We start from the raw sequence: 13,138 nt of genomic DNA, 5'->3' as shown, positions 1-13,138 counted from the left end.
ATTGTATATTTGTTACGCGTATAATTTGTTAGAGGTAAGCTCAACAATTTGCTCATAGTGATGCAAATTTAATGATTAAGATCGTTAATAATTTGTATACTTCAGAACAATTTCTTGTCATTAATGAATCAGCGAATTATTCGTTAACAGACATAAAATATATACATATGTAACGACAAAACATAAATTAATCATATATATATATATATGTATAATTTTGATCATTCCGTTAAATATTTGATGACAACACTTCGTAACAAATGTAACGTAAAATTAATGACAATAAATGTACCACATAACATCCACATGTAATTAAATTTTCTTTAAATATCTCACCACAAGTTTAACAAACAACCGATCTAGGTAAAATAAACGATATAAAATGTAATACTCGCGAGAATAAAAAACGATAATGCGTAGGCCATTATTATTCTGCTAATTTTCGTGCGTTCCGACCGCGACATATGTTTCTTGATGTTCTCTTCTTGATGTCTGGGAGAATTCGATTCTGGCATTAGCAATAGTGGTTCCAGCAGCAACAAGCTCGATCTATTGTCCTGATGTCCATTGCTATAGCTGTCCTTTAATGGGCGCTTCTGATAAATCGATGGATCTTGTGAATCATTATAGTTAATGCGTTTCGTACAGCTTATCTCGTTGCCACGGTCATGGTAAAATGTCTTGGGTATGCAGCCGGCTCTTGATGTTCTCATGTGATAGCTATTTATGTAGCGATGATACAACTGGGTGTTTACTACGAGTTTGCAACGAGCACGATTTACAACGTTGATGCTCGGCTTCAATAGCGGTTGCAAGTCAAAGACGTCTCGGGACCGATACTGAGGACAGAGTATACTTGCGGCGTTGGTCTTCGTGTAACTGTAAACTAGCATAAAATTTTGACTTCGATATTGCGAGTGAAAGGTATTTTCCTCGGTATCCTCGTGCGAATATTTGAAACATGAAACATCATCGCCACATTGACACAAAGCCACCTCTATGGCAAACAATGGCTCTTTCGTGTATATCAAGCGATCGGTGTACACCGGGCTGCCTTTCATTTTCGCGCATTCCTTGCAAATTGCATGCCGTGACAAAAAAAGCGTTTCTATTAGAGTTTTTGCTGTGGTTGGGCTATATTTCTCATAGTAATCTCGAATGTCGTACTCGTACGAATTACCACGTGGCTCCTTGATCGTTCTAACTTCTTCGTAAACATGATCGACATTCGATAGAGTTAGAAATTTATTGTTTCCAATTATCGCCTGTTGTCGATTGTAATTCTTAGCTTTTCGTTGATCATCGAGGGGTTCTTCGTCTCTCACATCTGATGAAATTTCCTTTGAATCATACGAGCTACCAAAGTTTGAGCCATTTTTTTCGCATTTTCTATAAATCGCAGAGATTGATCTTTCCTCAGCGGCAATCAGAGCATCGTTCTTTGAGGATGCATTATCAGTTGCAGCGACTACGGATTTGCAGATTTGCATAGTGTTTGTTACGCCTACGTGCGGTATACGATATGCGTGTGTTTCTGATGTGCGCGGTGTCGTTATTGCTTTTGTGGGAAGGCTCATATTCGTGTTGTCCGCTCCGTTTCTAGCGTCACTACATTTCGCCTCTAATTTTAATTGTTCTAAGTGTAACTGGTGATGATGAACACACGCAAAATGATATCAATTCCCGGATTTCATTCGATCAGATTGCAATTCCTGTTTGATCTTCTGCAAGTCGTACAATACCTGAATCCAAAACAAACGATTTTAATTGAATTAAATTATGATGCAACACGTAAATAACAACCTTGACGATTCGTAAATGACAATATTACTTCTGAGAAATATCGGAAGAAATATTGTTCATAGGAAGTTCGTTCGCTTTGAGCACAAACCTCCAATATAGTTGAAGCGCTCCACGCTTGGGTGCGACAACTATCCGCACAGTAAGCTCCGTCCTTGTTGGTAAGCTCGGGGAGGCCTCGCCAATGATTGGTGGATGCTTCGATGAAGTGCCGTGAAATAATAGTATTGGTCGACTCGACCGTACGATGTAATTCGTCCTTATCATTGATTAATGATGCGAAATGCAAACGCGCTCGTAGGAAATATCCTATCGGCCAGACCCATTCCTGAAAAGATGTTAAAACGTTTAGAAAAATATTATGTGTCAAATTATTTATCTCAATCTTTTATTTCGCAAGACGGAATACGCGATTGTGATAAAAGACACTTACAGGCCCCTGATGATAATTCCATCCATGCGCTACTTTAGTATCAGTGCTGTCGTTGGAATTGTCGTAATACCCATTATACGCCCAATCTGCAGGATCTAGCGTTCTCATTCCTAGCGGTCCTAATAGTAACTCCTCCGCTTTCTTCAACGCTGTCCAGGCATGATGAGGATTAAACAATTCCGGAGCCTGTTTGTGAATCATGACTTTGTTATAATAAAAAATACTTTTTTTTGGTCTTATATTTAATAATATTTTTAAGCGTAACTTACAACAACCATCGCGATGGGAAAGTTAGGTCGCAACTGATAATCTGCCCATTCTTGAGTCGCTCCGTAACTGTCCTTGAATATACCTCGCCGATGAATCAAATTGGGTTTCAATTCGTCCTGCGTCGGAGTCTCATTTACGTAAAAGTATTTTTCGAAGTTTGTTTGAATTCTGTCAGCCCATTGCTTATAACTCCAAGTTATTGTGCTACCTATAGTTCATATAATTATATAATTAAAATTATGCGAAACCTCGCAATTATATTTAAACGATGGTATTCTCTCGGTTTCCTTACCATCGCGACTTTTACGTTGAACGCTGCCGTATGGGAAGAGATTTTGCTTGTACAATTCGGCCAGAAAGCTAAGAATGCATTTGCTCAGTCCAACTATCTCAACGGCGGAGCCGTCTCTTGGCGTGGCTGGTTTGCCTTTGTTACTGGCTTTCTGGGAAGATCCCATCTTGTCCATCCAAGTGCCGGCATTAGCATCGTTACCGCCAAATACAAAGCCGGTTTCAGGATGAACGCCGATTTGATTATTGAATCCGCGATCGGTCATGTGTTCGTCAATCTGTTTCCCGGCATTTCTCTCTCTGAAGCAGAGACCTTGAAAGTGTACCGTGAGAGCTTCTTGAATTACTTCATGCAGCGGTTGGTCCTGAAATTATTTTTATATGTAATGCATGTAATGCATAACTTTTAGTTTAAATTATAATCGAAATTGCAAAACAGCTGCCACTTTTTACGACATACATGTTGCCCTGCTGGCAAAGCTGGTGAATCGTCAGTCGGGAACAATCTCGAGACTTTATCAGAAAGGATACTCAAGCCATCTGGGACTTCCTCGGTATAACATTTTATGGTGTAAAGCCACCACCATACAGCATCACGGCAATTGAATCTGTTACAGAATGAGATCTATAGCTTGGATCAAAACCTTTTAAATTAAAATTCTAAAAATGTATATGCGCTCTTAGAAAATATATTGTACCTCGCATTACTTCCTTTATCGAGTAGATTAGGTATCAGACCGTGTCGCAAAGTACCAGCAAATCCAAGGATAATAAATCTCGCTTCGACATGCCTACCCGTAAGAAGAAACAGCCCTCTGAGAGCGATGAAGGTATCCCTACCCCAGTTTCTCATGTAACCTGTCGTAAAATGTGGCAAGCCTGCCGATAATGTTAAACATGCTTGCTTAGCCATCCCCTCATAAATTTTAGTTTTTGGTTTAGGAGGACTGAGATTCGGCGACAAATCTGGCAACTGCGACGATCTTACTACACCGCCCACTTGCACCGAGACCAAGCTCAGTAATTTAATGAATGTAGTTCCATTCTGAATAAAGCTGGAACAATATTAAATTAATAAATAAATAATACCTAATTTGTTAAATATTCTAATCTTTAAATACAAAAATATTAATTTGGAGAGCTTATAAAAGCTTATAGATTAATTGATAGATTCAATATTTATGTCAATCCTTACTTCGATAACAAGTTGTAACAGTGATTCAAAAGAATCCTATAAACATTCACAACTATAACATCAAAGTAGCACGGCACAAGGTATCTCGGGATTAACTTGAATGGTTCCACCGCTTGTTCAAGCCATACGCCAAGGAGATTAGTACCGTCATCCTCTTTCAGGCGCTGCCACAAGTAATCTGACAATTTTTCAAGTACCGTTTTCATCACGATATCGTTATCTATAATTGTTTCTCGGAAATGATTTCTGATATATTACCTATTAACCAGTTACCCTGTCTAAGATTGGCACATAAGGGATGTCCTAAGTCGTTATTTGGACGAATATCAGCCAGTAAAGATATAACACCTGATTTATAAAAATAAGGCATTTATTAAACAGCAAAGTATGAGCATAAAACTCAGTAAACTCAGTATTTATTGTATGAGCTTTAATTTTAAAGTGATTGAATATATATAATAATAATTTACAATTTAATAATTACATATTATTACAGTGTATTACCTTGTAATCCGGCATATACCAATCCAGGTCCGTATCCTGGCACAATATATACCCCAAATTTGCCTTGGGTTTCGTCTCGTTCTTCTTGGTCACATCTGTACAAGGTTTTATTCAAATCCGAAAAATCCATGCGAGAAATTATATCATGTAAGTCTGATTTCTCATTCAAAGTAATCTGTGAGATAGTATCCTGGAGCTTCTCTAAAGCAGGTATTATATTTGCGTGGAGGGCCACTCTATAATTTCGTTATTTAAGTTAGCAATTTGGATATAGCAATTTCGAAAACAGGAATTTATAGTTTATATTACCGTATAGCTACAACGGAACCGGGTTGGAAGTTAACGAAGTTAAGCTGCGTGATCTTAGAATCGCCGGAATCGACCTTCTCGATCATTGTGGAGTCACAGCATTGTATATGCTGTTTAAGACTCAAAGTATATTCAGACAATCCATTTATAACGTCTTCAGCCTGCACATATTTCTGAGGCGAAAGAAAAGGTGATTTGCCATCTCTATAAAGCAGTTTATATCATGATTAGTAAACATGTAAATATTTTCCTCTTCAAGAGAATAAAATTTACTGCTTACTTAGCATCAGCATGCGAGAGCGACGCTTCTAAAATAATTTCTTCCACTACACCCTCTACTCTCAATGGTTTTACATGTCTTCGCAGATCATGGGCATTACAGTCCGGGTGTTTGAATGCCGTGAACGCGACCAGAACTACACTCTCGTGAGTAGACGGCGAGTGTCTCGTTACAGCCACTATGTCAGTATCCATTTGATCAACAAATACCTATAAAAAGAAAAATAAATATTTAGCGGCTATATACACTAATTTTTTAACATAAATGCGAAAAATGAGTAATTGACGATATACTTGTGAAAATTTTTGTTGACCAAGCATGTAATGGAGATCATTTAGTGCCTTTTTAGCTGCAATTATACCAGTTTTTGAGTTCACAAACTTAACATTGTCCACTATATCGTTCTCTATCCAGGAAGCGTACTGCCTTTTCTCATCCACCACGTGAATCTAAAGAAAATAAAATCTTCTGATTAAATAGTATTTCATCTACAAAGAAAATTTCAATTTGTACTGAAAGCAGCTTACATGATGAGGTACCAATTCGTCGTATCCGCGATTGCTGCCACTGGCACAGCACGCCATCGACACGAGTGCGGCGCTCGGAAGTAGATCAAAGGTACTTCGTTTCTCCACCGGACTGGGATTATCGTGGGTCACGTCTAGAAACAAAGCGTGGGCTATGCTCGGTACTAATGGCCGCTTTCGTGACTGCAGGAACGCTCCAACTGGCTCCCCTCCATATCGATATACTAATCTTCCTTCTTCGTGACTATCCCATGCAGACATAGCTTCTGTAATATAATAATTTGTGATGCCTTTAGTAATTATGTTTCAAAAATATACTAAACAAACGAATTTCTGGAAAGGACGACAACCTCTTATTAAAGATGTGATGCCAAGACGATTTACAAAGATGTTGTCCTTTTGATCGGAATTAGTAAACAATTCTGCGACAACATAGAGATCTGGGCGGACTCGTCGTGCAGCGTCGAGTAGATACTGTAAAAAGAATTATATTATTCAGTAAAACTCTACGTCGTTTATGAATTGCGATATACCTCGGCAACGGGAATCGGAGTGGAATGGCAATTATCCAGTCGAATACCATCGAATATTTGCGCCGTTTGTTCCACATAAGCCATCATGTGCTGCCATAAGAAAGGACAATCTTCTGGTTTCTGCCCATATCTGTAGCAATAATATGTATATTTTAAATTACGTATCGTGTCTTTTATAATAATTCGTTAAAAATTTTAACACTTGGCACTTTTACCTGAGTTTCACACTATCTCCCCAAGCGATAAGTTCCCTTCGAATATACACGTTAGAATCAGGCTCCGCGAAATTCTTCAAAGGATCGCCGTTCATGACCCAACCATTGTGCGCCATGAGATAACATCCGTTATCTGAATACATTATACTTTCTCTTTCCGCTAAAGATTTAGGTACTTCGTAATCAGTGAAATATCTAATATAAATATATCATATTACAAAGAGAAATTATTTATTAAATGAAATTATTTATCATAAAAATATTTTTATAACGTAATAATATATATAAATTTGAATAAAATTACCTGGGAACCAGAGGATGCTTTTCGCTAATCTCCTTGAGTCTCGGACCATCGGACTGTACTCTGAAATATCGTATACCAGCAATACTATTCTCAACGGCAGCGTTCAGGTGATTTTGCACGTCATTGATAATAGCTTCATTGAGTTCTTGTAATTTATTCTTAAAGTCTTCCGCACATCGTTTCAGGCGAGTTTCCTCATCGAAGCAATCAGCTCTGAGTAAAGTAAAAGGATTATGTATCATAATAAATATCTATAAGCACACAAAATATATTTGTTCTACATTTATCGTATCTACGTATTTTACCTGTATGTGTTGTACTTTTTCAGAGCGAGCTGCATATTTATTTTTGACTTTAATCTACGAAAATCCGGATCTTGAATCACCGTTATATCTTCAGTAGCCGTATTATTTACATCTTGTGGCACTTCGTTACGCGCCAAGCTTAAGAATTCCGCTAAAATTTCGTTAACATCGACGATATACATCTCGTGTATCTTCACTAGCGGCAAGAAATGGGTGTGAAGAGCGTGACGAATAGCCTAAGAAAAAATATGTGGGCAGTAGAGACGCAGGGCACACTGTTAGATATAAACGAAAAAATTAAATTTTAATTACAAAGAATGATTTGTGTGACTTACATTCAGATGATCCTCGGTGTCAACGACGGTAGGAATACCTTTAAATTCCCAGGCTTCAGAGGCCACTTGAGTTGTCAATTCAAATAGCACTGCATCCAAGATGTATGCTGGACGTAAATGAGGACTGTTAATGCAGTTGTATGTGCATTCCGGGTGAGAGACCAAGAAAGGGCTCTCGTTCGCTGTATGATTCAGAACAACATCGCATATGCTCAACATCTACAACATATAAGATAATTGTAGAATATCTTTTGATATCTTGTAGAAATACGCGTTCTATTTTATGATATAAATGACTATTTACCTTCCACTCAGTTCGCATTTTATTTGTAAGCGTTTCGATATCGCGATGAGTAATTATCTTATCATTTTCGTTAAAAATTGGATTGAGTTTGGCTTGATTCTTCAGGCTATATGACGATTTAGAATGTCCCAATTCCTAAAATGCAAAATCTCGTTTATTACAATTGTATTGTATTCCTGTACATCAATCACATATGAACATTACCTGTATCGGCGTAAAATGAATTGCATTGTATCCAGAATTTTGTGCTACCAGTAATTTACTTTCCCACGTAGAAAAAGGTCCTAAACTTTTTGCTAGAACTGTTTGCATTTGAATGCAATCGAGAGGTAGTTTTTCCTCATTTTCGCCAACTTTTAACTCAGGATCCACCAATAAGAATCCGGATGCGACGGGTTTTATGTACCCCTCGATTCTGCGAAGCAAACATATTACTTGTTATTAAAAAATAATATTTTACACAGAAAAAAATAGTATCAAACATCGTAAAAATAGTATAGACACTGTTATTTTCTATCTGATAGTTTTTCTCTCAATTCATAAAAATTACAATTAAATAAGAATATATTTTTCTTTATAAAATCATACAAATTTCAAAATGTAAGCAAATTACGTCAGCTATATAAATTTTACTTCAATATTTAACATTTCAGAAAATAAAGATATTTCCAAATAAGAACATGTGTTCTTTTTTGTATCTTTACTCGCAATATTCTTAATCCACTTACTGATCAGTGACATAATAATGGAATGATCCAGGCAAAGTTAAACGTATGCTCGCCGATTCGTCGATCCATTGTAACTGATAGTAAGTATGTCTCTCAAATTCCTTGTCAGTCGACAACGGATGATTTATAAAAACATCAAGCGTTTTCCCAAGGAGGGAAGCTCCGAGCCGAAACTCGACTATCCAACCTGCGAAAAAGGCAAATAATTATTTACAACAAAGCTATGTCGTTACAAAAAAATTATTTATTGAGATACAGTTTAAAAATAGCAGAATAATCTTGAGAATAATATAAAACTTTTCTTATAAACCTTTCTTCAATCTGTACAATATCCCATCCAGATGTTCCCCATGATTCACAGTTAGGACCCTTATTTGTTCATTGATTGTGGAGTGTAATGGCGAAGGATGGTCTTGCATGTTTTCAGTTGGCTGAAATTACGATGAAAATTTTGTATTGAAAATGTAAATAGGAATTACTTTCGTTCAAAAGCATAAAATATTTAGCACTTTTGCTTTAAAAATGACGCAATTATAAAAATTAAATTTCCCCCAACAAAAAAAAAGAGGAAAAACTATTTTTCACTTATAAAATCTTCAAATCGTATAAATATAAAATCGTCAAAAATCTTTTGTGTATTCTTTTTGTGTTGATACTTAACTGATTAATAAATAACTTTCCACCAGATTATAAAATAGTTTTCCTTTTCCACTTTTTAAAAACTTAAACTTTTTTAAATTGTGTCATTTCTTTTAAATAAAGATGTGCGATTTGTTAAAGAAGAAAATGGAATAAGTTTCACCAAGTTCCCGAAATTAGATCTGGTAGAGATCTTCTGAAGGGATGATGTACCTTGAGTATAGGAAACAGGTGTGCGCTTATCTGGTAGAATAAAAGTCCTTAATATAAGTTATTGGCATAAAGCAGTTAGCAAGCGTGCATGATATTACATTACGGCTTTTCTGCTGTGCGAGCACGTATAAAGACAACAGCTATTCTTATCCTTACATACTAGGATTACAATACCGTGACCAACTGCTTTCTGCCGTAAAACTTGTCCTCCCCCCACTCTAATAAATATATATAACAAGTACGGACAATCTTTCATCATGACCATTGCCATTAAAAGATTATATGGCTAAGACTTTTTCTTCTCTAAGAATATACGTATGAAAATATCAATTCTACTGCTAAGAAACGGATTATTTATTTTGTTTTTAGTGAATATGGTTATCTTTGAAAGAATACTTTAATAATAATCTTAAACTATACCCATCACAAATGCGTGCAACAAAAACTCATTATGTACTCAGAAAAAGAATTTTTTTTATTCTTTTGAAAAATATAAAATTTTATAAAAAGTCAAAATAGGTGAATCAAAATTTTTGGTTTAATTAAATATCCTTGATAAGTATTAAATTATTAGAGTTTCAAAATAAATTTGGTGCTTATAATAAACTTATAATATTTACTTAGTTAAAATATTTTGTGTGTATGTGTGTGTGTGTGTGTGTGTGTGTGTGTGTGTGTGTGTGTGTGTGTATATATATATATATATATATATATATATATATATATACCAGACAAATTTTAAGTAAATTACTTGTTTCAAGTAAATAACAAGTATATTTTAAGATTATTATCAAGAGGGGATATTCTTTATTAAAGATAACCATTAATAAAAGAAGAAATCTAAAACTGAGTAATTGCTTTTTTTATCATTAAAATGATGTTTCCACATACAGTCTCACACATAGAACTTACAGTTTCAAATCTTCTACTGAACCATCTATGGAGAAATTGTAAAAGGCGTCTAAGAATCCTTATGAGCATGTTTCTTGCACTGCAAACAAAGCGTCTCATTCTCCGTACCATTGTTAATGCGAATAAATTTAATTATACGCTTCTAAGCTGATTGGTATGGATGATTTATTAGAAAAATGATATCACAGTGCTTGCCAACATTTTACTACGTATAAGCAAAATCTTATATGCGTGCTACCTATAACAGATATAAAGTTAAAGCTATTTAAGGTGTAGAGAGACTGATTTATTATATTGTTTTTGAATATTATTATGCTGTAATTCTTGTGTCTTCAGAAATGATTAAAAGTACATTTTAGATATTAGTAAAACCTTAGTACATTATATTTTACAAAGTAAATTGTTGCATAATAATTTAATCAATACAATAAAGAAAATTATAACAGACTGTTCCTACATATTAATACAAAATTTGTATAGAATATCCTTATTCTAACAGAATTAAATTAAAACATCAAATATTTTATAAATATTAATTATATTAATATTTATACGAATACTAATAGAAATAATATTAAATGTATTTTACTATTTTTTTTATATAAACGTTCATATATTAAATTAAAATATTTGAATTAGATTAAAATATTATTAAAACACAGAAATACAAGCATTTACAGTAATAGTTTAATAATCTTTATTAAAATTTCATGTTAACAATTATTATGTTAATGTGTACATACACAAAATACACAAATGCATTATATGAAGATATTAACGCAATTATGCAATATAAATCTCTGTTCTACGTATCATGCGTTTTCTCATTAGACATAAAAAGCGATATAATTGTTTTACGTAAGGATCCTGGAATAGGGATTGGCAATTATTTACGAAATTAGAAACAGATAAAGCATCCAACAGGCCTGTTAACTTCATAGATAAAAATGCGAAATGACACATAATAAGTGAATCGATGTAACAATCAATGTAACGATACATAAGGATATAATTATGTTAATAACATGTGAGCTAATTGTCCTCCATGTACGACAGAAGAGGAGCGCAAGTACATGAGTGTTTACAAGTTTTACATCGAAAGACAGGAGCTCGTTTTCGTTGCACGTAATAATTGGAACTCAATTAACACACCCGCCGAACACACACGAACACACATGCACCACACGTGCAGGAGCACGTGGCGGAAGCGAGGAAATTATCCTCTGCACCTCGTGAGATTCACCGCGAGGATTTTCCTACCTACGTTGGCGACGGAGAGCACAAAATGATATGTTGTATGATCAGGCAGCACAAACACCGTACACTCGCATTCGAACGATCAAGCAAGAGGAGTCAGAGGCAAGTTGACCTCTACCGCGCGAAAAGACGGAGCTGAAGGTCAACAAACAAGCATGCGATCGAATTAGAGGGGGAGGGGGGCTCACGGCGGCAATCAGTGGATTTTGTATCGCCAAACGCTTATTGGTCCGCAGTACGTGCGGTCAACTTCGGGATGCTATTTGAAAATGCGAAAAGGCTCTGCAAATTTGAAACTACGTTTAAGATCACGTGAACATTTTCTTGTAAAAAAATGTCATGCGCAAAGAAGCGACGCTTCTCTTTGTTTAGGTTTAGATTTTTTTTTCATCGTTGACTCGTCGATACATACATACGAAAAAAAATCTCGCGCGAAACAACTTCAAACTTGTGAACAACTTCAGACCTATTTTGGCGGGAAAGTTTGAAGTTGATTCTACTGTAGACACAAATGTATATAGAATCGCGTCTTTTTGTCATCAATGTCTATCTTTATCAATGTAACAATTTTAAGAGTTCTTAGAAATTAGAAAAAGAAAAACTTAGAACGTAGAAATCAAGAAAATAAATGTAAAATCCAATTAATCTACATTAGTAAAAATGGACATAGTAATATAAAGCTGGAGACTATGACAATTAATATGAATAAATAATATTCATTTTTATTATTTTTATAAATTAACTTTAACCCTTTTTCCTTAAACATTCCTTTTATTACTGTAAAGAGTAAAATTAAACCGACTAAAATTAATTTACGTTCATAAAAATGAACATGTATGTATGAATAAAGCGATGATCATTCGAAGTCGATTTAAATCGCAGCGAGACAGATGCATGAAACTGATGAAACTACTGAAAAAAAAGAAAAGAGACGTCCTCGGGGGAGTTTCCATTGTTTTGAATTGAACAGAGGTTGTTTTCCTGAACTCTTAGAACACTTTTTCCATCCTTTCGGGCCACGCGCGGCGCGTCCGCGAAAAATCACAATCTCGCACCACGTGTTGCGCGCATGTCGTTCGCTTATCGCTCGCTCCCGCTGGCTCCCGCGGTGACACTCTAACCTCAACCTAGTGTGAATCCGTGATTGCGAGAGAATTGTCTCTTTTTTTTGACGATCTCGAAGCGCTCGCGCGAGGAACGCGAGATTTCAAGTTTCCGACGAGAGATCGACGATTGTAATACGAGATCGCAATTCCTCTCGAGAATGTTGACGAACGAGATGCAATGATCGTAGATGTAATCTCGCACATTTCCAATGCATTTTCGACACGTTTATTTACCAGAAGTGTCAGTCCCTTTGTACACAACGCGCTCCCCGATATCTAATGCAGATTCGTGCCACTCGACCGACTCGACGTGCGCGACTGTTGTGAGAGAGGAAAAAAATATGGGAGACTGAGAACGACATCGTTAAACGTCGTTCGCTCGCACGCATTCGCATCGTCCGTTCCTAACCTCGAATTCGAATCGAAATTCATAGCGCCCTCACGTAAAACGACGTCGAAGTCGCGAGGGGGGGTGCGTGTGCGTGCAATACACGCGTGGTAACGTCGACATTGGACAGGGGGAAAAAAAAGAAAAGAAAAGAAAGATCTAACGATCGCGACTCTCGTCGCGGCGCCGTCGAATCGTACGCGCGCGACTCCACGGGCGGCGACAACTCGCCGCGCCGTCCCGGACGGATTCGCTTTCTCCGATTCTCCTCTCTATATAGACTTTTTCAA

The 13,138-nt window shown here is 36.1% G+C and overlaps 1 protein-coding gene and 1 long non-coding RNA gene across 2 annotated transcripts; both read right to left on the bottom strand.

Annotated features, from left to right (window-relative positions):
- Window positions 1-47: 47 nt before the first annotated feature.
- Window positions 48-9,646, bottom strand: LOC105836240 (glycogen debranching enzyme). Its single transcript, XM_028193443.2, is given in 26 exon segments — window positions 48-1,742; window positions 1,892-2,128; window positions 2,234-2,419; window positions 2,503-2,711; window positions 2,796-3,159; window positions 3,255-3,402; window positions 3,493-3,849; window positions 3,990-4,167; window positions 4,248-4,337; window positions 4,494-4,729; window positions 4,803-5,006; window positions 5,083-5,291; window positions 5,376-5,531; window positions 5,610-5,875; window positions 5,960-6,083; window positions 6,143-6,272; window positions 6,358-6,552; window positions 6,662-6,874; window positions 6,967-7,202; window positions 7,302-7,520; window positions 7,606-7,740; window positions 7,810-8,020; window positions 8,334-8,520; window positions 8,644-8,764; window positions 9,136-9,231; window positions 9,233-9,646. Coding segments are annotated over 26 exon segments (4,794 nt in total). The 5' UTR covers window positions 9,254-9,646; the 3' UTR covers window positions 48-1,676.
- Window positions 9,647-10,182: 536 nt separating this feature from the next.
- Window positions 10,183-13,136, bottom strand: LOC118647433. The gene is made up of 3 exons (XR_004964709.1): window positions 12,695-13,136; window positions 11,362-11,636; window positions 10,183-10,335 (listed from the first exon to the last, which is right to left on the bottom strand). It is a non-coding gene; the product is annotated as an uncharacterized LOC118647433 (long non-coding RNA).
- Between the last annotated feature and the right edge of the window lie 2 nt (window positions 13,137-13,138).

The sequence above is a fragment of the Monomorium pharaonis genome, chromosome 9 (assembly GCF_013373865.1).
Source record: "Monomorium pharaonis isolate MP-MQ-018 chromosome 9, ASM1337386v2, whole genome shotgun sequence".
Lineage (NCBI taxonomy): Eukaryota > Metazoa > Arthropoda > Insecta > Hymenoptera > Formicidae > Monomorium > Monomorium pharaonis.
This window is presented reverse-complemented; position numbering and strand designations above follow the sequence as displayed.